General features: G+C 44.4%; 1 protein-coding gene across 1 annotated transcript in view; it reads left to right on the top strand.

The window, feature by feature from the left end:
* The window catches only part of LOC124466113 (receptor tyrosine-protein kinase erbB-3-like), a 147,506-nt gene that overhangs the window by 94,812 nt on the left and 28,797 nt on the right, over positions 1–23,897 (top strand). Inside the window, 1 exon segment of the mRNA XM_047017791.1 lies at positions 21,399–21,495. Coding sequence (XP_046873747.1) covers positions 21,399–21,495 — 97 coding nt within the window.

Here is a 23,897-nt window from a genome sequence, read left to right as displayed (position 1 = left end):
TATAGCTAAAGCACGTAAGAGTGAAAATGCAGCTCTGGAGACGGTTTTCTGTATTTTGTATGGCAAGATGTACATTGGGGTCAGTGTATTCAAATAACCAACTGCAAAATCTATTTTGCTGTTACAATCTTAAGTGCACCACATTTTATTTGAAAATTAGTTAACAGACATTGCATGCATACAGGACTGGCAGGGCAGAGGAGAGGATGGGCAGGACAAAGAAGACCTATAATCTGATGTGGATTACCATGCCCCTCTATTCGTCAATGTATGCTCCCATGTTTGTTGAACAATGTTTGTTGTACAATAAAGGCTATAGAGTGAAGAGATAAAAAAAACAATGTGTAGATGTTTGACAGAGCAAGAAAGACAATGACGAAGGTTAAAGGTCGGGACATAACTTTTAGAGCAGACCGAGACCTATCGCTCGTTTGATTATGTTGACACAGCTTAGTCTCCCATCTTCAACCAGCTCAGTCTACCATCTCCAGTTAGCTCAGGGTCCCATCACCAGCCAGCTCAGTCTACCATCTCCAGTCAGCTCAGGGTCCCATCACAAGCCAGCTCAGTCTACCTTCTCCAGTCGGCTCAGGGTCCCATCACCAGCCAGCTCAGTCTACCATCTCAAGTCAGCTCAGGGTCCTTTCACCAGCCAGCTCAGTCTATTATCTCCAGTCAGCTCAGGGTCCCTTCACCAGCCAGCTTAGTGTACAGTACACTCAACAAGAAGTAGACACAAGACAGCGTACACCCTCTACCTGGAAGACATTATAGCATCAGATGTTTAAAAACAGTCCAACTCGGATGTTGTGTATTACTTTTTACAGGGTTTTTGGGGATCACTTGCAAGGGCTACCCCATTCAGGGTCAGCCAGTGTCGATTTTAAGTCTCCACTAAACACAAGAGAAAGAGCCAAGACTACATAAACACTTTCAACATGCTACATATTATGGTATTCGTTGTATAAAAACGTCTCAATAATATTCTCATACGTCTTTGTTTTGTGGCTATCCTGAACTCAGCCAGCTAAATCTCCAGGTCAGTGAGTGCCCAACAGTTTTAATCACGGCCACTGATTAAAAAAAGAAGAAAATAAGGTAAATTAAAGACAGACAGTGACACGGAAAGTAATTATTTAATTAAAGCTCACCGAGCTACCATTGTGGTGCCGAGGCTTGTAGGCTTACTAGGCTAGCTACTTGACGCATGGTCACCTATGTTGTTTTTGCATCAGCTGATCAGCTGATCCTGTTAAGAACCATTCGATTAGCTAACAAGATGATACACGAGTTCTGGTTGGCTGGAGAGTTATGTAGTTGAGATGATTGCCTGTTAAAGTTGCTAATTTTTAAATAAGCTACAGAAAAAATGTGCAAGAATTGGATGTGCCAACAAACAAAAATGTTTTAAGAAAAAAGTGACGTTGAAAATATCAAAAATACAGCTCCTCGACAGGGACAGATCATTTAAAAAAACTGAAGCAGGTACGCGGGCTCGGCCCACCACCTATTTTGACATATGAAAATTTAGCCATAGCTGTGGCATTGAAGGCAGTAGCTAGCCTGCTACTACACACTGCCTTTATTTAACGAGGCAGAATCATTTAAGAACAAATTCTTATTTCCAAAGATGGCCTGGCAAAAAGCAAAAGCTTTTTGTGGGAGAGGGGAAGGGGGCCATGGAATAAAAAATCTGGTTAAAAGCTTAATGGCACACAACTACAGCAGTACAACCTACATATGAAAAACAAGCAGGGAATTTGTACATAGGGAATCAGAGAGGATAAAAATGTAAAAGCACAAGAACACAAAGTAAGACACAGACTATTTACACCAAACCACAACCACAATCAAGACATAGACTGACTGGCAGGAATGAACACAGGATACAGGCAGGTGAGAAACAGACAAGGCAACATTGGTGCAACAGTAGGACTAAACTAGACTCTGACTCGGCTAACGTCAAAACAAGACGCGGTCTAACTCAAGTTTTACACGAATCACAAAAATATGCTGTCTTCGCAATCACTGTATCTTTAAAACACCGCACTCCATTTTGATGTAGAATTGACCCTGGTACAAGATTAAGAAAATACTCATCAGACGCAGAACGACAATATTGCTGTCGACGAGTGTCAACACTCATTGACAACACTGTTGTTGCTGCCGCAATCGTCAATGGAGGCTGACGGGGCTCTCACGTAGCAAACAAATAAAAGTTTTTACAGCAATCTACATTAAAATCTCACCACCTGGCTGTCTTCACAATAGTCATATTGTCATAACATTTCCCTCTTTCTGTTTTTTCGTGTAAAATTGAACTATAAAATTACGAAAATACTACTACGACGCTTTCTAGCATGGCTGCCGCCTAAAAGACTAGGTGGTCTCACGGGCGACCCGCACTCACTCAAATTACAAAGAATTTCACGACCTAAATCATAAATCCGAGATGGAAGTTCCACTCGAAATCGCTTTCTCAACAAAGTCAAATGGTTGGAAATTTTTGGGGGTGGTATTTTTCACTCATAATCCAAGCTCCTACTTGCGTGTCAGAACGTCTTTATCACGTTGTATCCATTCGTCGTTGCTAACGTGTGTTGACGTGGTGACGTAGCTAGCATAGAGTACCCTTCGTCGACTAAAGGCACTTTTCGCCTCAAAGACGTTGTAACCTCCTAAACTGTGCAACGGAACGTAAATCCCAATACAAGCAACTCAACGCTAGCAAGACAAAACTTTTGACACATACGTTGTCTATGTAGTCCAAATATCGACTGATCCTTAGCGGTGGGAAAATAAAACCCATAAAACAATAACTAGTAAAGGCTGTTCCTGCGAAACAGCAGTGAGAATGCTGAAAACCTGAATGGGGATAGCTGACCATGCTAAAAAAGCTGAACATTTTGAATTTTTTTTAGAAAGTTATAAGCTGAAGCTTCAAAGCGCCCGAAAGGTATTTTCGATAGGGGCTGGAGCTGGACAAAGGCATAAAACTATAGAAAAAAGAAGAAAAATACAAAACAAAAAGTGAAAAAAATCAGAAAGAAGAGAAATAATGCATAAAAATTTGCTAATTTAGCAGAAGATTATTTGCTGGAGTTTCAAAAGGCCTGAAATGTATGTTAGAAAGGACCTGCAGCAAGGTGAAGGCAGAAAAGTACAGAAAAGAGAAGAAAAATGCAAAACAAAAAGGGGGAAAATTCAGAAAGATGAGCTGCAGAAAACAGTTGCTGAAGTCTGGGTTGAACAAATTTGAAGGTAAAAGGACAACACTGGAATGACTTGAACTTGCTGGAAAAACATAGTAACCGTTGGTCATTGGCAACTGACTGTCAACATTTCTAACCTAGAATCTAGGTTTCAGGTTCAAGACGGAGGAGAAACTAATCATGCGTGCCTGCACACCCAGCCCTGTTTAGACACTCAATTTAAGATGACATAAAAATAATAATCCATTGTGCAGGGTTGCCGATGTTGTCGTTGTCCCTGGTGAGTTTTTTATACGTAAATAATAAGATCATGCTACACCTAACCAGCGGATCCTTTCTTGCAAGTGTGTCAAAGTGGTATGAATTAACACCGTAGGCTTGAATAATAACCGAAGGCGTGAAGCTAGAGAGAGGATGAAATGGAAGATTTCCTACATAAGCTAGATATACTACTTCAAATTGAAAACGGAGAAGATATTTAGAGTAAAGACAAGTTACTTAACATCTGTGTTCAATATCATCGATTAAAAGTAAAAACTTTCCAGTTACGAAGCGTTTGTTCGTAGAATTAACGCCAGCTGCAGCAAACACTTACCCCAGCCCCGGTTTGGCTGTTCGTGATGGTCAGCTATGACAGTCGAGCCTCGATTTTTCCAGATTTCTGTGAAACGGTCTAGCTAGAATATGTACACTTTAAGGTCAATGTACATACCTTGTTTGGCCAATTTGGTCGATTGTGGAAAAAAAGTCGAACAGTTTTAGTTATGGAGAGCCATCGCGCTAGCTCGATTATGAGAATAACAGAAATGTAGCTAGAATCCACACCTCAAACAAGTTAACCTAGACGCAAAACTGTACGTCCAATCCCAAAAATACGGATATTTTCCGAGACCCAAGACCCGAAACCATAGATATAATTTATGTTGTTTATGTTCATACTTGATGTTACATGTTGATGTTCAGCCTATTCGATTTAACAACTTCAGAAGGACAAGACTGGCAGTACTCTGTTATCCTTATTTATGTGGCTTGTCACTGCCTGAAGTGCCTACGTATCCATCTATTATTCTTCCTATGAACCCGGTTATGACTGCTTTAAACAAGTACCGATTGGCTACTCACCTCATGCCGGACTTATACAGATGTGTGTATTGGCACTTTGAAAGGTTTGAATTATTATATCCACATATATATGTATAATTATTAAATCCACTGCAACAACAGGACAAAGGACAAACAAAATGTGAATAGCCTACAAACAATAAGCATACTACTTAGGTGGTGGGCCGAAGCCCCATATCTTTTCAACTTTATAATTTAAATTGGGACTAGCTGGAATTTTCAAGTTGAGTTAATTATATTATTTTAAACGAGAAACCAGTTATTGCCAGCAAAATTAGTTGCACATTTGGTAAAAACCATCGTATAAAGTTTGTTAAATTCACCGGCAAACACAGTTGCCTACTGAATCAGTCCAACCAATAACACAATGTAATACTGGCGTAAGAACATTATTAACCAATCAGATGCAGTCACATTGACACCCGTTTTACCCATTAGTCAGCTCATAGCTAATATTGACATATTTCACTGCCGCCGCGACAGCTCCAACCCATTGAAACGGAGACTTGTAAGTAATAATTTGATCAGTATAAGTCCGTTTTAAAACATGTTTGTTTTCTAAACCGTCTATTTTATACATGAGTGATGGTGTAAATAGTTTTAGTTCGCTAACGAGCCGTAGTTTGTACTATATAGTTTTGCCTACTGTTAGCTATGCTATTTGTTAATACCTCATTTCTGGCAAGTTTAATCAGCGTTATTCACCTTGTATGGAGTTGATGGTAGACTCATAAACCAGGCAACACAAAACGTTATTGTCAAAAATATTTAATCAAGGGAGGAAAAGGAAAGGAGAAGGGAAAATGTGGATAGGGATATCTCCTGAACTCTTGGACCAGAGCCACAAGGCAAAGGTCAGTTAGTACACAAAGAGAATTAATGAGTCCTCCCTAGTCCTCTTCTACGGTCCTATTGTCACAGTTTGTGCACTTGCAAAGGTTTGTACATGGCAGCTCATACACTTGGCATGTACATTTTCCCTTGACTCAATTCGTTTTCTTGCAGGAGCAGTGAACAAGCTCAAGGATTACCTCTGGAGCTGGTGGAAGTGACATCCAGTCCACCTCATAGAGCTCCCCAGCCGCCTTTCAGCCATGGTTGATTGGATGAGGAATGTTTGGGTAATACTCCAGGCTCTTTCTGTGCACTGCAGCCTGGTAACTTGCCCGCTGTATGTGTTTCTGCAGAGAGTCCTGGTTTGGAGGCAAGTCCTGCTCAGAACATCTGCCCGACTTCAACATTGTAGTCCATACAGAGCACTGACTGTATCACACCCAGAAAATGGATGGAGACCTACAAGGGCATCACACTTCTCCTGTCCAAGACGGCTGTGTAGTTTTGTGAGATCTCTTATTTGGGACTCTCTAACCAAGAGGAGGCAGACACCAGGATGCTGTTGCATGCCGCTCATGCCTTAAAAACCTGGACCAACATTGTTATAAAGAGCCCGGACACATGTCTTTGTTCTGGCACTGTCTTTTTGTAGCCGTATCAATAATGCAAACCTGTACTGCCACACTGCGAAGGTGAGAGTCCCAAATAACATATGTCACAAAGCTGCACAGTCATCTTGGACAGGAGAAGTGTGATGCCCTTGTAGGTCTCCATCCATTTACAGGGTGTGATGCAGTCAGTGCTCTGCATGGTGTTGGAAAAATTAAGGCATACCGAAAACTAAGTTCCAAAGAAGAATACATCAACCTATTTCGGCAATTAGGAGAGAGTTTCACACCATCCAAAGACCTCAACCAGGCACTGGAGGCATTCACTTGTGACCTGTATGGAGTGACCTCTCAGGACATTTATAAGGCCAGGACTGCAATGTTTAAATCGGGCAGATGCTCTGAGCAGGACTTGCCTCCAAATCAAGACTCTCTGCAAAAACACATACAGCAAGTTATCAGGCTGCAGTGCACAGGAGGAGCCTGGAGTGTTACCCAGACACTCCTCCTCCAATCAATCATGGCTGGAAGATGGCTGGGGAGCTCTATCAGGTCGACTAGATGTCACTTCCACAGAACTTGACAGAAATGAGGTATTAACAAATAGCATAGCTAACAGTAGGCAAGACTATATGGTACAAACTACGGCTCGTTAGCGAACTAAAAATATTTACACCATCACTCACGTATGAAAAAGATGGTTTAGAAAACTAATATGTTTTAAAACAGACTTATACTGATCAGATTATTACTTACAAGTCTCCGTTTCAATGGGTTGGAGCTGTCGCGGCAGCTGAGTAATGGGTGAAACGGGTGTCAATGTGACTGCATCTGATTGGTTAATTATGTTCTTACGCCAGTATTACATCGTGTTATTGGCTGGACTGATTTAGTAGGCAACTGTGTTTGCCGGTGAGTTTAACAAACTTTATACGATGGGGAGTCAGATTGCTGAGCGGTGAGGGAGTCGGGCTAGTAATCAGAAGGTTGCCAGATCGATTCCCCGCCGTGCCAAATGACGTTGTGTCCTTGGGCAAGGCACTTCACCCTACTTGCCTCAGGGGGAATGTCCCTGTACTTACTGTAAGTCGCTCTGGATAAGAGTGTCTGCTAAATGACTAAATGTAAATGTTTTGACAAAATGTGTTAGGGTTGGTAATGAATAATCGATGATCGATTAATTGTCATTAAGAATTCATTCGAAAAAAATCCAAGCCTAATGAATAATCGTTGTATTATGAGAACAACATGTTCCGGTATTTTCCGCGAGCGACACTTCCTACAGCAGACGAGCAAAGATGAAGCGGGCTAAGAGAAGTGCAGTGTGGGACCATCTCTCAAGAAAAGATAAAGTCAACTGCAGTTCCTGTGACGCTGTATTTACTTACGATAGTACAACGTCTTCTGTAATATATAATTTAACAAATATACATCCAAACGTAAATTCCAGCGAAGCCAGCACCAGCGGAGGTCTCCAGCAGCAAACCATTCAGGCTACACTAGCTAGGAGGACGGATGAGAAGCGAGCTAACGAAAGTAGTATAGCCTGTAATTTAGCTATAGCCTACATCTTGCAAATAAGATGCCACGACTGTCAGTTTAAAACAATGATTTAATATGGCATTGAGACATGTTTTGTTATTATTCTTGTGTATTTGTGTCTTACGTTAAGTAGCGTATGTCAAGTTAAAACTCAATTGTCAAATAATTAGGCTTCCGCCAGGGTCAAGAAGCCTGACGTTTAAAAGGATGGATTCAAGTCTTTACTATTTATTCATTTTTCAAAGGTCTATGCTGCAGCCAAGCAGTGATGCGTTGCAATCGCAACCTGTTAAAAAAAAACATGGGGGGGGAGGTGACGTCATGCCTTAGCAAATAATCGATTAATTGTTCTATAACTTTATTAATAGTCTAACATGAAAACTCCTGTAAAGTCCCATCCCTATGCGCAACTAATTTTGCTGGCAACAACTGGTTTCTCGTTTAAAATAATATAATTAACTCAACTTGAAAATTCCAGCTAGTCCCAATTTAAATTATAAAGTTGAACAGATATGAGGCTTCGGCCCACCACCTAACTGTAGTATAACTGTAACAGGCTAGAGGCGATTCTAGAGGCAATTCTAGGTTTCAAAACTGGTCGTAGCACTCTTTAACTACTAATTCAGGTGCTTTCTCAAGTGTTTGCAACCAACTACCGCAGACGTCGTTCCCGAACCACTTTGTTGTGTCACGTGTCATGTTGTAAATTTTAAATCCTCTTTGTCACTGCGATATCAGTGCTTTGTTGGCACAACAGAGCTAGCTAACAAAACAAACCCAGCCCGCCAGAACGGAAGTGGATTGCATATAGGGGAGCAGTTCAGGAAGTACAGTGGAAACGGCTCAAAAACTTGTCTATTGTAAGTACAAGTCTTCACATGAAATAGACATAGTCATGAACTGGATCTACTGTTTTCCTTTTTTATTTCCATGGCATTCACTTCTTATTCCTTTTTAAGATGTGTATGAATCATTTAATTACTTACACACTTAGTACACGAAATGTGTTCTCTTATACGGACTTCTTTTAGTACCAGTAAAACTGGCTTTATTATTTTCTGGAGACTACTGTTTAGATTTGGTGGAAGGACACATTTTGAATACATAGGGAGTCAGGTGGCTGAGCGTTGGGGAATCGGGCTAGTAATCTGAAGGTCGCCTTTTTATGCTCAATCATAAAAATCAAGAAGGAGCTAAATTTTACATGTATTTGAAACGGTCACAATTCCAAATTGGCTGAATATTTGAAAAGTATAAAAGTGAGAAATGAGAAAAGTCATTGAACGTTTAGATACCAAAATTGTAGGAATCTGGGAAAGTATGCACGACTAGTTAAAGGGGACGGTAGATCTAAGAAGTTGGAATAATAATAATAAATATAGCTGCAAGCAGCGATGCGGGTTCCTCCGCAAAATGGCTAAATATTATAAACATGTACACTGTAGAAGATCGAGACTTGGACAACAAGAGAGCAAAAGCACTTCATGTTTGGCCATCAACAATGGGCTGAACAGGGATTTGAACTCATGAGCATAAGGTAACAAGTCAGTCTCTCTATCCTCTCTGCTACACACCAACTGTTGGGAACCATGAGTGATGTCTGAGAAGTCTTGTGCAGTTGTCCCACGTTGGCAACAAATAAAACTAAACCTACTATATTCAACCGTGTTGGTTAAACAGTACTAACTAGTTCATTCACTGTGTTAATGAAATGCACTCCACGGCTACAAGCTAGCTAACGCTGTACACGAGTCATTAACTTAATCATGCAAGCCCGGGTAACGAAACAATTGAGACCCATTCCCTTTCGACTACAATACCTCTGCTGTTAAGACGTTTAAGAAATGTTGCAACAGGCTACATCTGAATCACGGATATAACTCTATGACATAAGTTACAATCAGGGGGTAAATTGGGGTTTGATATATCAGGGGGCTCTGTGGTGTCTGGGTTTCGATGGCACATGTGTATGCAAAGCCTACTAAACAGTTATCCTACTCAGTTTAATGACTAACGCAGACTACCTAACTCACTACCCTTCGAATAAATTTGTATAGTACTAGTATGTGCCTCTTTCAATAATATCTTTAACATATGAAACGTTGAGATTGTATCATCTTGCGGAAAAAACATGAAAAACGGAACCTAACAACAGCTAGGCTAGGCTAGGCTAGCTCATAACGTTCAGTTCTCGTTCTCGCCAAACAACGGTTAGGGTCTACTGAAATTATTACCAAACTTAACTTTACGCTAGTAGCCTAATAAACTAATTTACTGTTGACTATATATATAATATATTTAAGTTGTATGCATCATTTGTGATGACTTACTTTGATTTAGTAGTTTCTTCTCTTAGATGCTTGTTTGCCTTCATACCTCGGGGCAGAAAATAACTGGAAATGACCAGGCTTCACACCTGTTTTTTAGGTCACTTAATGATTTAATCATTATTATGTCTATGGATTTAATGGCCAGACATAGTAAAACAACAAAACTTTATTATTCATCAAATGCATACATTAAATTTTTCTTTGGCATGTGGCAGCACAGTAAGAAAAAAGGCAGTAAACACATAACTGACAGCACACAAGCCTATAATACCAACAGTAGACTACATAATAAATGGCAAACCAAAAGGGTACTCAAGCAACAAGTGAAACCAACGATCAATTGTGTTGACTTTCTATAGAGCAAGCAAATCATGACTTTTATAGTTGTTAATTACGAAAGGCAATTAACTATAAAATAAACAATTAAACTAAACATTTAAGTAAATTGTATACCTTTGAAAAGACTGACTTATTGTCTGTTCTAAACAAGAAATGTTAATCTTTCTATCAATCAAGCTGTTGTAGTGAATATATATAATTTAGTGACTTTCTAGAAAGTTTCTGAGAAAACTGTAGCCTTGTGTTTTGATACTTTGTGCTAATAATATGAACAAGACACTGATGTGTGCAGGTGGCTACAGCTGTATCTCCATGTATAAAAAGCCTGTCTCTGGAGAATGTTTCATCAGATGCCGACAGACTACCCAATGTACGCTGTGTGTGTCAGGTCCTTTCTGCAAAAAGCTATATTCAATAAATACTTACTACATTCTAGCAGCTTTGGGTGTATTCATTCTCAAATGTCCACCGCAATTGTCAATACCCCTGAGCCATAGCAACTACCATGTAAAAGGAAAACTTGCCAGTTAAATGAAAAAAGAGCCAGATTTAGCTATTGTGTAGGAATCCCCTCAGAATGAAACATTACCGTTACTATTTTGACTATACAGCTAGTCATACTGTGGAGTACCTGGACACCTGTTTAACTAAATAAATAATCAGTATCACAAAGATTTGAGGCAATGTGGACATTTACATAAATACACCCCTTTCAGCCATTTTGTATTGTACTGTCTGTCTCTGGAGGGCTGGCAGGCAGTGGCAAGCAGAGCCTGCAGGTAGGCAGAGCAGGCCAGCTGGATGAAGCCATCCTGGGGTCAGGGCTGAAGAGAAGCTGTTCAGCTAGAGAGGGGTTGTCCAGCAAGGGGTCTGTGTTGCTCACAGCATCCTCTGTTGCATCCTGATAGATAGATCTTTATTTGTCATTGTCACAGGTACAACGAAATTAAAGTACTTCCAGTCAGTGCAACATTCATTGGCCTAAAAATCAATAAAAGGATAAAATTACTAAAGTACTAAAATTACTAAAATAAACAACAATAACTAAGAAATCTGAATAAATATACCTGAGACAGTACCATAAACAACACACCCATGTCATTCATCCACAGTCATCACATAAAACATAACATGACATTGTGCACATCATTTTTTGGCAGCATTGACAGTGGTTATTGCAGTTGGATAAAAACTGTGTTTGAGTCTGTTTGTCCTTACCTTGATTGATCTGTACCATCTGCCTGACGGCAACATTTCAAACAGGGAGTGCCCAGGATGTGAAGTGTCTTATGATGTTCTGGGCTCTTTTGAGACAACGGGATCTGTGTAGGTCTCCCAGTGCGGGGAGAGGGCAGCCAACAATCTTTTGAGCGGTGTTGATGACCCTCTGGAGCATTTTCCTCTGAGCCACTGTACAGCTGGTATACCAAATGCCTATTCAGTATGTGAGTATACTTTCAATGGAGGCTCGGTAAAAGAACACCAGCAGTCTTTGTGTGATGTTACTCCTCAATTCCTGAGTATTCTCAGGAAGGACAGTCTCTGCTGGGCCTTTTTCAGCAGCTCAGAGGTGTCCACACTCCAGGATAGGCTGTCCTGTATGTGGACCCCCAGGAAGCGAAAGTCTGCCACCCTCTCCACACTGATCCGGCTGATGGTCAATGGTGTGATCTCAGTCTTCTTTCTCCTGTAGTCTATTATGAGTTATTTTTTCTTTGCAGTGTTAAGGAGAAGGTTGTTTGCCGTGCTCCAATTCGACAGCCGCTCCACTTCTTCTCTGTAGGTGGGCTCATCCCCCCCAGAGATAAACCCCGCCACTGTGGTGCAAACTTTACAATGGTGTTACTATGATGGACAGTTGTGCAGTCGTGTGTGTAGAGGAAGTAGAGCAGGGGACTGAGCACACAGCCCCGGGGGGAGCCAGTGCTGAGGCTAAGGGCTGTGGATGTGTGATGGCCCACTCTGACTGTCTGCGGCCAGAGAGGAAACCGCTGATCCACCTGCATGTGGTATAAGGGAGCCCGAGGTCCCCCAGCTTAATCACTAGCTTGTGTGGGAGGATGGTGTTGAATGCAGAGCTGTAATCCACAAAGAGCATTCGCACATAGCTCCCCTGCTGCTCCAGGTGTGACAGAGCGTCATGGAGTGCTGCCGCCACTGCGTCTCCTGTGGATCTGTTCGCTCTGTAGGCGAACTGGTGGGGGTGAAGGCTGCGGGGCATCCTCTGTTACACTCAGTATTTTTTGTTGAGCAGGCCTCTGCATGACCCTCCCGACCTGTAAAAGTGAAGAAAAGATACATGTCAGTTGTGAAAAATAAAGCTTTTTACATCGACACTTGACAAACTACAGTTTTGACTGTGAAATGCAATGGCATTACTTGAACTTAAATCCAAATGTGTTGAACTGATGGAGACCTGGCCATGCAAAGTCACTCCAAACATTTGGCTCGATTCCAGGCTCTGGCAAGAGTATTTAGCTCTAAACTGGTCAATATACACATCTGACCAAAGACCAACTCGCCCTTTGCCTGTAAACAGTGATTCTGACTGTCAGAGACCTTTAAATATGCCAACCGAGTGAAACTAGCCTGGCTAATGTAGGTCGCTTTCTCAGGAAAATGACAAATGAAATAGGCTTGTTTTGAAAGATCCTATATACTGGCTATCTTCAGCACACTCTTGTCTACAAAAAACAGCCCTCCCTGACGTTTTAGGAGTAAAATTGAGTGAACTACAATATCGTTTACACACTGCCAGTGAGTGAGCGAGCCGAGTCTGTCTTTGAGGCTAAGTCAAAACAATGTACCCCCGGGACGCAGTCTCACTCCACTTGCACGTTTTCCACAAATCACATAAATAATCGGAGCATCTGGCTACAAGCACAATTCCTACATCTCCTAAAGGCTTCCTTCCTCGAGGTTTGGTAACAAACACATTTTTGGTGTCGACCGAACTGTAAAATGGTGAACTTATGAACATGACGCAACCAAAACATGGCTGCCGCCTAAGCCTATGTGGTCTCCCTGGCGCATAGGCTTATTACAAAGACTTTCACGAGCCAAATAAAAATTCTGAGCCGACAGGTCTGTGGGGAATCGCTTGTTCTCCTAAAAGCTGCCCTTCTCTACCTTTCTGATGAATTTGAGATGCTATGATTCACTAATTACACAGAGGGAAAAACTACATGAGCGCAGCTAGTTCTGGCAGGGCAATCGGGCAGCGCGCGTTATCGGGGACGTAAGGCATCTTACTCCACCTTCCTTACTCCACCCACTACCACACCCATGTAGCAGCGCATATCCATTGGGCCACGTCCGATAAGGCGTCTTTAAAAGACGCGCGGATATGCACACACTCACCCCGGTCGTTGTATGATCAGTGCTGCTGCCCATGCTGTTTCTGGTCTCGCTTCTCTTGGCTGTCATATTTTTCGGTTTTGCCATGGGCGACTCCTCTGATTCGGAGCCGACCCGTTTGTTGGGGGTGTTCGGTGGAGGTTCCGATCGATCACCCGGAGGTGCACCCTCCGTGGACCTCGGCGACAACGGGAATGGCCAAGTTCGACGCAGCTCGCGTCTGGCCCAGAGATCGGCTACCATCACTGATTGGCCAGTCCATCGTATCCTCGACTCCCTGTACGACCGGGGTGTGTCTCCTCCCAGGGGATGTAATCACGAGGAACTGTTCGATTTTTTCATAGAGTGCGGCGGTATCGCTCCTCCCGCTCCCCCAAGTGCTCCGGCAGGAAAAGGCAAGGGGAAAAGGGGCACCTCTTCCCAACCGGCATCCGGGAAAAGGGCTCGAGTCCGGGGGAGGAGCCCGGCCCCGGTGGCGTCCACCTCTAGTTCGGACCCGGTGCTGGCGGCCCTGTTGGACATCAAAGTTTCTCTGGCGTCGGCGACGGCGACGGCGTTGGCTCCGCAGTTTCCTGGGTCCGGAAGCACTCCTGCGGCCTTGGACTTCGCAGCAAATCCTAGGTGGACTCTGGCTTCCGCCCTACCAGCGGCCGCTTCTGGGGCGCCGTTCCTGTCTCCCGCGGCCGGCATTTCCGCCCATCTGAGGAGCCAAATTCTAGCAGGTACCGACGTCAATCTGGTTAAGATACTGCTATGCTCTGCGGATCCGGTGGACAGGCGGGTAGTCGAGTGCGGGGAAGTGTCTGTGCTCCTCAAGGGGTGTGATCCCAGGATGTCCAAAAACCTGACTCTGCCCGAGTTCTACGTGGCTTTCGGCGTATACCGCGACACGCTCTGCGAGGTTTACCCTGAGCGCCGCGTGGAGTTCGATAACTACCTGGCATTGATTTCGGATTTAGCAATGCGCTATGGCGGCACTCTCTTCTATGAGTACCACAAATGCTTTTCTGCCAAAGCGGCATTATACATCACAAAGTTCAACGTCCGTGTGGATTGGTCGGTGCTCGACCTCGATCTGGTCAGCAGGGTGTTCACCAGGCATGTGCCGATGTGTTGTTCCGTGTGCGGTTCGTTGGCCCACACGGTGAATTTGTGCCCGAGGACTGCATTTGCACCGCCGATCAAAGCAGAGGGGTCGGCCTGCGGTGCATCCACCTCGGGCGGTCAAGCCGGTCGGAGGAAGGTACGGCCCTCCTCCGCTGCAAGCACCTCGCTGTGCATCACGTACCACGAAAGTGTGTGTAGATATACTAATTGTAGGTTTCTGCATGCTTGAGGTTATTGCGGGGATGCTCATCCCCGATCTGTGTGCCCTCGTCGGGCCCGCCTTGCTCCGAAGGGGAAATGATTAAACATCCGTCAACCCCAGTCAACGTATCGAGACTTTCTGCCGCGTTGGGGAGTCATCCCAATCGCTGTTTTGTGTCATATTTACTCGATGGTTTGGTGCACGGGTTTCTTGCTGGTCTTTGTTATCTGCCTGACGTGAGTCATGAGTGCCCCAATTTACAAACGGCGATCAAAGAGCCGGCGGTCGTCGAAAAGCTCCTCGAGAAGGAAGTGGCTAAAGGGTTTATGATCGGACCTTTCCTCGCGCCCCCTTTTGCCCCGTACCGAGTAAGCCCCATAGGCGTCGCAACGCGCAAGTATTCTGGCAAGAAACGCCTCATCATTGACCTGTCTGCCCCTCACGATGGCGTCGTGCCCAGCATTAACAGTTTGATTCCCCGGGAGCCGTTTTCGCTGTACTACGCAAGCGTCGATAATGCCATCAGCATGATAAAAACCGCTGGTAGGGGCGCGTGGCTAGGGAAAGCCGACATCACCGACGCGTTTAAGGTCATGCCTCTTCACCCCTCTCAGTGGCATTTATTCGGCGTTAGGTGGGGCAGCAAGCTGTACTTCTCTGTCAGGTTGGCGTTCGGCTGCCGCAGCAGCCCACGTATTTTTGACTCGCTGTCGGAGGCGCTGTGCTGGATCCTGGTGAATGTCCACAGGCTGCCGTTCGTTTTGCACCTTCTGGACGATTTTTTGGTGGTGGATTTTCCGTCGTCTCCACCCGCCCGCTGTATCTCGGTGTTGAGGGACACGTTTGGAGACCTGGGTGTTCCGCTGTCCGCGGAGAAAACCGTAGGCCCGTTTACCTCCTTGGAATTCCTCGGTATCAACCTAGATAGCGTTTCCATGCAGACGTCGTTACCCGCGGAAAAACTGGAGCGCGTTCGAAGCGTCCTGGAGGCCGCTTCGGGCGCTGCTTTGATGGCTAAGCGTGAACTGCTTTCGTTGCTGGGCCATCTGAATTTTGCAATGCGCATCATACCCCAGGGCCGCGCGTTCGTGTCCCGTCTGTTGGACTTGGCTAAAAGCGTGCCTCATCTCCAAGACTGCGTGGTGTTGGACGACGGGTGCCGATCGGATTTGCGTTTTTGGAGCGTGCTGTGCGAGCATTGGAACGGTATCAGTTTTTTCTATCACGATTCCGTGGAGTCGTCCGTCGCTCTCGATTTTTACACCGACGCAGCTCCCTCGGTTGGGTTCGGGGGGTTTCACGGTAACGAGTGGTTCTCCGGAGCATGGCCCGCGGAGATAGTCTCTCTGGCTCCGGAGAATTACTCCACGGCTCTACACGAATTGTATCCAATTGTGATTGCTTGTCTGTTGTGGGGGCATTTATGGTGTAGATAGAAAATAACCGTGTTTTGTGACAACGAAGCTACAGTGTACATCATCAACAAAGGGAGGTCTTCGGTGCCTTTCATTAATCGCTTAGTCAGACGGCTAACGTGGACAAGCGTGCTTGGTAATTTCATATTGCGAGCCACATTCATTCCAGGCCTGGAGAACAGAAGCGCTGACGCTCTGTCTCGTTTCAATTTTCAGGAGTTCCGAATGCTGCGCCCTCACGCGTTACCGGACGGGTTGGCGTGTCCGCCATTCCCCCTGACGGTGCTAGATTAGGCCCGGGTGCGCTTCACATGTATGTTGTATCGGCTGGTGAATACATGAGGAAGGGTATCGCCCCATCCACATTAAAATCCTACGACAGGGCATGGATTCGATTCTCTGGTTTCTGCGCCGCATTCGGCGTGAGCCCTAGGCCTGTGAACATGTCTGTTTTGTGTGCCTTCATAGTTCATTGCTTCGAATCACAGAAGCTGCATCCCTCCTCCATTAAAGCACTGGTGTCAGGCATTCAATTTAATGTACGTTGTTCGGAGCCCTCAGCATGCAGCCTGCTCGGGAACCCAAGTATCCGCCTGCTGATGAACGGGCTGAGGAAGCAGCGTCCGGAGACCAAAGATAAACGCTTACCAATCACCTTACCCCTCTTGCACACGCTGGTGTCCAATTTGAGACAAGGGTGCTTCGGGCCCTACGTCGACACGCTTCTTGAGTCAGTATTTTTCACGGCCTTCTATGGGTTTCTGCGGTGTGGGGAATTCACCTCTAGATGTGCCACTTTCGATCCATGTCGTGACCTAACCTTATCTGATGTTTCTGTGGCAAGCGACATGTTTACAGTTGTTCTAAAACATTCAAAGACAGATGTTGCATGTAGAGGTACCCCAATCGTGATTGCTCGGACTAATTGTGTTTTTTGTCCACTCTCCTCCATGTCCCGGTATCTGCTATGTCGCCCACGGGCGACGCCATCCGAACCCTTGTTCGTCACCGACGAAGGCAAGGCCATGACGAGATCCTGGTTCGCGCAACAACTCCGCGTACTGTGTGTTCGCTGTGGGCTGGCCCCGGAGCTGTACACAGCACACTGCTTCCGGATCGGGGCAGCCACCTGGGCTTCATCCAAAGTGCCTACAGCCACTCTGAAAATGATGGGGCGTTGGTCTTCATCGGCATACGAGCGCTATGTACGCCCCAATGCCTTGGACATCCTCGGAGCCCAGAGGTCTATGAGTTTTGTATGAACGGAGCTTGCGGCCATGTGGTCAAGTGTAATTTCTGCATTAATAAATTAATGGCAGTACAGATGGTGACTGGGTCGGCTTGTTAACCCATAGCAGTAGAACATCTCTTTAGATCTCGGTTCGGGCGTGGTGATCCGCAGACGTGCTCTGATCTGGTAGCTACCAATCAGAATCCATAGTGTCTGAATCGAGATATCTCTAGAGATACCCTGGACTCCAGGGAACGGCGGGTGCTCTGCCGACACATTTGTTTATTCATTCTCACATAGGGATATTGATGGCACTACATGCGCCTCGCGTACATCTTTGGGGTTGCCGACGGGCGCTAGAGGAATGGGTCTCTAGAGACAGCTGTAACTCTGCCCTGTATGGATGAGAGGTTACCGGATCACAAACATTGTAGAACGTCTCCGTAGATCTTGGCTCAGCACTGGTGATCCGCAGACGTGCTCTGATTCGGTAGCAATCGATCAGAATCCAGCGTCCGAGTCAAGATATCTGCGGAGACACCCTGGATACCGGCCAGGGAACAGCAGGTGCTCTGCTGACACTAGTCATTCTCACTAGATAAGCATATCTTCGTGTTCCGGCGTACATGCTGCCTTTGTGTACATCCTGATGGGTTCGCTGACGGGCGCAGAGGGGCAGCTCTCTGGAAGTAGCTATCTGCCCGATGTCGGATGAGAAGGGTACCGGGGAGATGGTCGGTGTATTTGGCTTGTCACGGGTTCACCTTCCGTCCAGCACTGGGTCTGGACGGGATGTGCGCGTGGGACGGCTCGGTAAACCGCACATCAGATGGTATGAAACGCGATGGATATGCACACATAGTCTTAGTCATCGATTAATGCTAGTATGACCCCCGCATCCAGAAAACGCTTGTTTTCGCCACTAGTATGTACGTAGTGGGATGTCAGGGGGTCCTCCTGTGGCTCAGGAGCAGTGGCGCTCCGCTCTACACATAGTCGGCATGGCGGAGTGGTGGCGTGTGTTGGGGGATTATATCTCTATTGCTCCCTGCCTCATATGTCATGTATGTATGTGTTGCATCGAGGAGGCAGGGAGTGCTTCCCTTAGATCATCCACTCCGCCAAAGTCAAATCTACATGTCCATGTCATGTAACAATAAATGCTCAAATCTAATACGTGATTGTCTTGACTGAAATGAGCGCAGCTAGTTCTGGCAGGGCAATCGGGCAGCGCGCGTTATCGGGGACGTAAGGCGTCTTACTCCACCTTCCTTACTCCACCCACTACCACACCCATGTAGCAGCGCATATCCATTGGGCCACGTCCGATAAGGCGTCTTTAAAAGACGCGCGGATATGCACACATTCACCCCGGTCGTTGTATGATCAGTGCTGCTGCCACCCTCCACCGTCCCCTTCTCCCCCATGCTGTCTGTGTATCTATCCAACAGGGGGATTATATCTCTATTGCTCCCTGCCTCATATGTCATGTATGTATGTGTTGCATCGAGGAGGCAGGGAGTGCTTCCCTTAGATCATCCACTCCGCCAAAGTCAAATCTACATGTCCATGTCATGTAACAATAAATGCTCAAATCTAATACGTGATTGTCTTGACTGAACTACTTTTCGAGTTCGGTTTTCCGTCACTTCAAACTCACGATTTAAAGGTCTCAAAGTGCTCAAACCTTCACCATCATTCAAGAGTAGTGTACTTTCACGAACCCAATCATTGATTCTAGCTTAAAATGTGTAAAAATAGTACTTACCGAACGTGGCTGCCTCCGACACATCTTTCATCCAGTTGAAAACAACAATGGCCGCCAAAAATAATTTATATTCGTAACAGCGAGCTGCGATTGGAAGTTTAATGAGGGTGAGGGTTGGGCTTGGTCAGCACACCATTTCCAGAAAGGATGTGTGTGCGTCTCGCCAAGCTCGCGCGTGTCAGTAGGTTGACCACCTGTTCCTCTTTGCGCTATATAGCACAGCATTTTCAATATGCGACGTGCGGAACAAGGGGTGAAAATGCTGTGGGACACAACGGAAAGCGGGACAGGTGGTCACCCTAGTGTCAAGGGGCAGGATGAGTCTGTGAGAATTTGGAGCGTGCGCACTGTGGAGCAATTCAATTGAATTCAATCATATATTGACATACCAAGGTGAAATTGTTTATGGTACTAGAGATTGATGTCATCTTGAACCCTATTAGGTTTGAAAAACAATCAGTCAAAATTATATTTGATTTATTAACAAACAAAATATTTAGGCAATTTGGACATTTACATAAATACACTTCTTTCAGCCATTTTGTATTGTATTTCTTATTCCATGTCACCCTATGTAAAGACATGTATTCTACACATCTGGAACAAATTTCAAGTCGATTGGGTCTATGGTTTATGAGAAGACGGGTTTTGAAGGTTGTACCAAATTTGGACAGTACAGCAAAATCTATCATGGCGAACCTATGGGTCCGTGAGGCTTTTTTGTTCCCCATGAGAAATAAGGCATGTATACCAATTTTTTGGCATTTTGGAGCAACGGGGCGCTGGGGAAATCACGTAGACTTTGGGCTTGTTTTATAGCGCTACCTATGGGCTCACATGGGTCACTAGCCGTCTGGGAGTAATGAGTGACCTGTTTTATCATTGGGCCAAATTGAAACAAATCGGGTCCAGGACTTTTTGAGCTGTTGGGCCATTTAGCGGAGAAATATAATAATAATAATAGGAATACTAACAAAAACAATAGGGTTCCCTCCTACCGGAGGAACCCTAAATATAGCTGCAAGCAGCGATGCAGGTTCCTCCACATAATGGCTAAATATTATAAACATGTACACTGTATAAAATCGAGACTTGGACGACAAGAGAGCAAAACGACTTCATGTTTGGCCAATAACAATTCCAGACTCTCACTCAATGCACAAATAACAATAGTCATGTGGGCAACTGGGCTAGGACAGCGCACAAATTCAGCTCCTTGCAAGAATAGCCTGTGACATTATAGCAGCCGACTCTCTGGTACGATTAAACTACACAACATACACAATCAGGGTTACCAACAAGATTATATTAACTAACCAACAATAACATTACAAACATCTAACTGAACGAACACAACAACTGAAATCCCTCGCAAGGCTGTTGTAACCAAACTACTTTCCACAAGTCTTTGCGTTTTTGGACATGCCGCACTGCATGCTGGGTACCCAAGGGTGCTGACGCGGATTAGCTAGCTCTGCTCTGACTGCGTGATATGAGTATTCGTTTTTGGTCAGCTTTGGGACAAAGGTTAAGAAACGGTTGACATTTCAAGGTCAAATTGCATGAAACTGCGCATGGTATTATAGAATGATGTATGCCTTTTTAACTAAACAAGTAATCAAAATTATGACAGACCAAAAGACTGTGCCTGAATTTGAACTTGTGACCTTGCGCTGTGCAGGACAACGTTTCAACCCATTGAGCTACCCGCAAGGCTGGAAAATTATTGTCAGTTTCTGTATAAAAAAAGAAAGCCGTTTTTTCTTCAGCGTGGATTGTTCGATTTGGTCAAAATTTAAACAGCTGTGATTCAATGATCTTTTGACATATCAAGGTGAAATTGCGCATGGTGCTTCAAAACGATGTCATCCTGCTTAACTAAACATCTTTTCAAATTTAAGACAGATTCAAACAGTGTGGCTGGATTTGAACCTACAACCTTATATTTTGCAGATCACCGTTCCAGCTCGTTGAGCTATTCTCAGTCTAGTCTCTATCCTCTCTGCTACACACAACTGTTGAGACTGTATGAATAGAAAGGGCAGAGTATTAGCTTTGGTCAGCTTTGGGACAAAGGTTAGGAATTTCAAGGTGAAATGTTTGTGGTACTTCAGAATGATGTCATCCTGTTTAACTAGGCAGATAATCAAAATGATGACAGGCCAAAATATAATGGCTGGATTCCAACCTCGAGTCCAGTATCAGGTATCCAGTATCGGGGGGGGGGGGGATAGTTGTTTGTGTGTGTGTGTCACCCTGTAATTTGTTGCTGTTGTGTGTGTATTTGTGTCTGTAGGTTCTAACCATCTGCCTGTTGTTCCATTTCCCCAGTGAGCCCAGGGAGTTTGAAGGGCCTCAAGCAGAGTGTGTAGCCTGTCACCTAGAGTGTAAACCACAGGAAGGAACACAGCACAGCTGCACTGGACCGGTACTAGCTCTCTCTCTTAACTTCTGTAACTCCCCACATCTCTCTTTATCTTTGTCACTCACTGGTATTGTAAGTACGAGTCTTCACATGAAATAGTCATGAACTGGATCTACTTTTTTCCTTTTTATTTCCTTGGCATTCACTTCTCATTCCTTTTTCAGATGTGTATGACTCATTTAATTAGTTACACACTTAGTACACGAAATGTGTTCTCTTATACAGACTTCTTTTAGTACCAGTAAAACTGGCTATTTTCTTGAGACTACTGTGTAGATTTGTTGGAAGGACACATTTTGAATACATTGGGAGTCAGGTGGCTGAGCGGTGGGAAATCGGGCTAGTAATCTGAAGGTCGCCAGTTCGATTCCCGGCTGAGCCAAATGACGTTGTGTCCTTGGGCAAGTCTCTTCACCGTACTTGCCTCGGGGGAATGTCCCTGTTCTTACTGTAAGTCGCTCTGGATAAGAGCTTCTGCTACATGACTAGATGTAATTAAAATGTTGTGTAAACCTTGTGACAATGTTTAAGAGTTCAATCTTGCTCCTTTTTCGAGTAAATGGGTTCAAAGAATTGCAGTAACTACAAAATCACAGTTACTGAGCTCTGTATCTGTTTCCCCATACATCGGACGTAATTAAAACCGAAGCAAACCGCACTAAATGTAGTTACTGCGCTCTGTATCTGTATGGCCCTACATTGGATGCACTTACTGCGGTCGTCATATAATTCTACTGATCCTTATTAAGACCATTCTCAACTGAATTAAATGGCATCTAGAGGAAAAAGAATGGTGGAACTCGCAAGTATCCAGATAATGGTAAGTATTTTTATGGTAATGACCTACAAAACTAACTGCGCAATAACTGCGCAAAACCTTCAGTTAAACACACCGGTGCTAAGGTAGTTAGCGTTACCTTGACTCAAGATAGCCAGTCAGTCAGCTGATGACTAGCGCATAGGCTAGCTAGCTTGAGCTATCCCTCACACATTAAAACAAATTATTGACTAGAAAACCAAGTCAATCAAATTTGACCTGCTCCCTGAAGTATCCTTTGTAATTTCACGATCATTCAAATGTCATATTCGTTTCCTTCCTCATCATACAATAAATCCAATAGTTGTGTCACGAGCAGTTAGCTAACGAATAGTAACGTAGCGTTCAACTCAGCGCTGCAGCTAGTGTTAAGTGACACTGGGAACTCTCCAGCACTCCTATCTCAACAATAACGACAATACAAATAGCATTTACGTATTCTTGATTGGGACCTCTTCCTCTGTGAATGATACACTAATCCAACCATAATAAACCCAAACACTTTACGCACATCTGGCGAGACAGTGCACTTGCATTACCACCCGAATTGCTGATGATGAGCCTGATCTTGCTCACACGCATAGAAATTGTACAGCCTTCTGGGAGCAGATAGAATCACAATCCAATGTCCAATTATGAAACACTTTTAAATGTAATGAGAGAGCTCACTACAAAAATAATATATATAAAACAAATATAAAAACTTGAGAAGATAAATTAATTGTTTATATTTTCATTAGAAAATGTATTCATGTTTTTGAATGTAGACATTACAGCCTGTGTTTGTAATTATTTGCAGTACAAAGTTCTCCTGCAAAAATTCCAGTAGTCATACCACAAACACTGGATGAGTTATTTGCAGCACTGGAGGCAGGATTTAATTATGAAGAGATAGAGAATGAGGAGGATAATGACAATGACTATGTGCCTGGCCCTGAAGAAGAAGAAAATGTCGTCACCAATCACACCAACACCTGCAACCACACCACTGATGTTGGAGAGGAGGAAAACCGGGATATGCAAACCCCACGGATGGGAAAGCCCTGCGGCCCAACATGCAGGAAAAAGTGCTGGGATAGAATACCCGAAGACCTAAGGAAGGAGCTGTTTCAGTCTTATTGGAACATCACTTACTTGGAGAAATGGTCATTCATCTTTCACACAGTGTCACAACAAGAAACCAAGAGGCAAACATCAGCTGGACCCAGCAGACTTAAGAAGTCACTGTCATACCGATTCATGGATAATCTTGGCCAGGCACAAGATGTGTGCAAAACATTTGATCTGACAACAATTGGCTACCACCCCAAAAATGACTATACAGACTGTAATTGGCAACAGCACCCCCTCAAGCCTGACACCCCCCCAAGAGCGCAGAGGCAAGCAAACACCCCAAAATAAACTTAATATGGCCCCAATCCATGAACATATTGAATCCTTTAATCCCACAATTAGCCATTACCGACGAGCACGCCCCCATGCGCAGGTACCTCCCAAATTACATCACTGTCAAGCTGATGTACACTGGCTTCAAAGAAAAGCACAACATCAAATGCTCGTATGAGACCTACAGAAAGGAAGTGAAGCT

Source organism: Hypomesus transpacificus, unplaced genomic scaffold (genome assembly GCF_021917145.1).
Source record: "Hypomesus transpacificus isolate Combined female unplaced genomic scaffold, fHypTra1 scaffold_65, whole genome shotgun sequence".
Classification (NCBI taxonomy): Eukaryota; Metazoa; Chordata; class Actinopteri; order Osmeriformes; family Osmeridae; genus Hypomesus; species Hypomesus transpacificus.
Note: the sequence above shows the minus strand (reverse complement) of the source record. Positions and strands in the feature narration are given on the sequence as shown.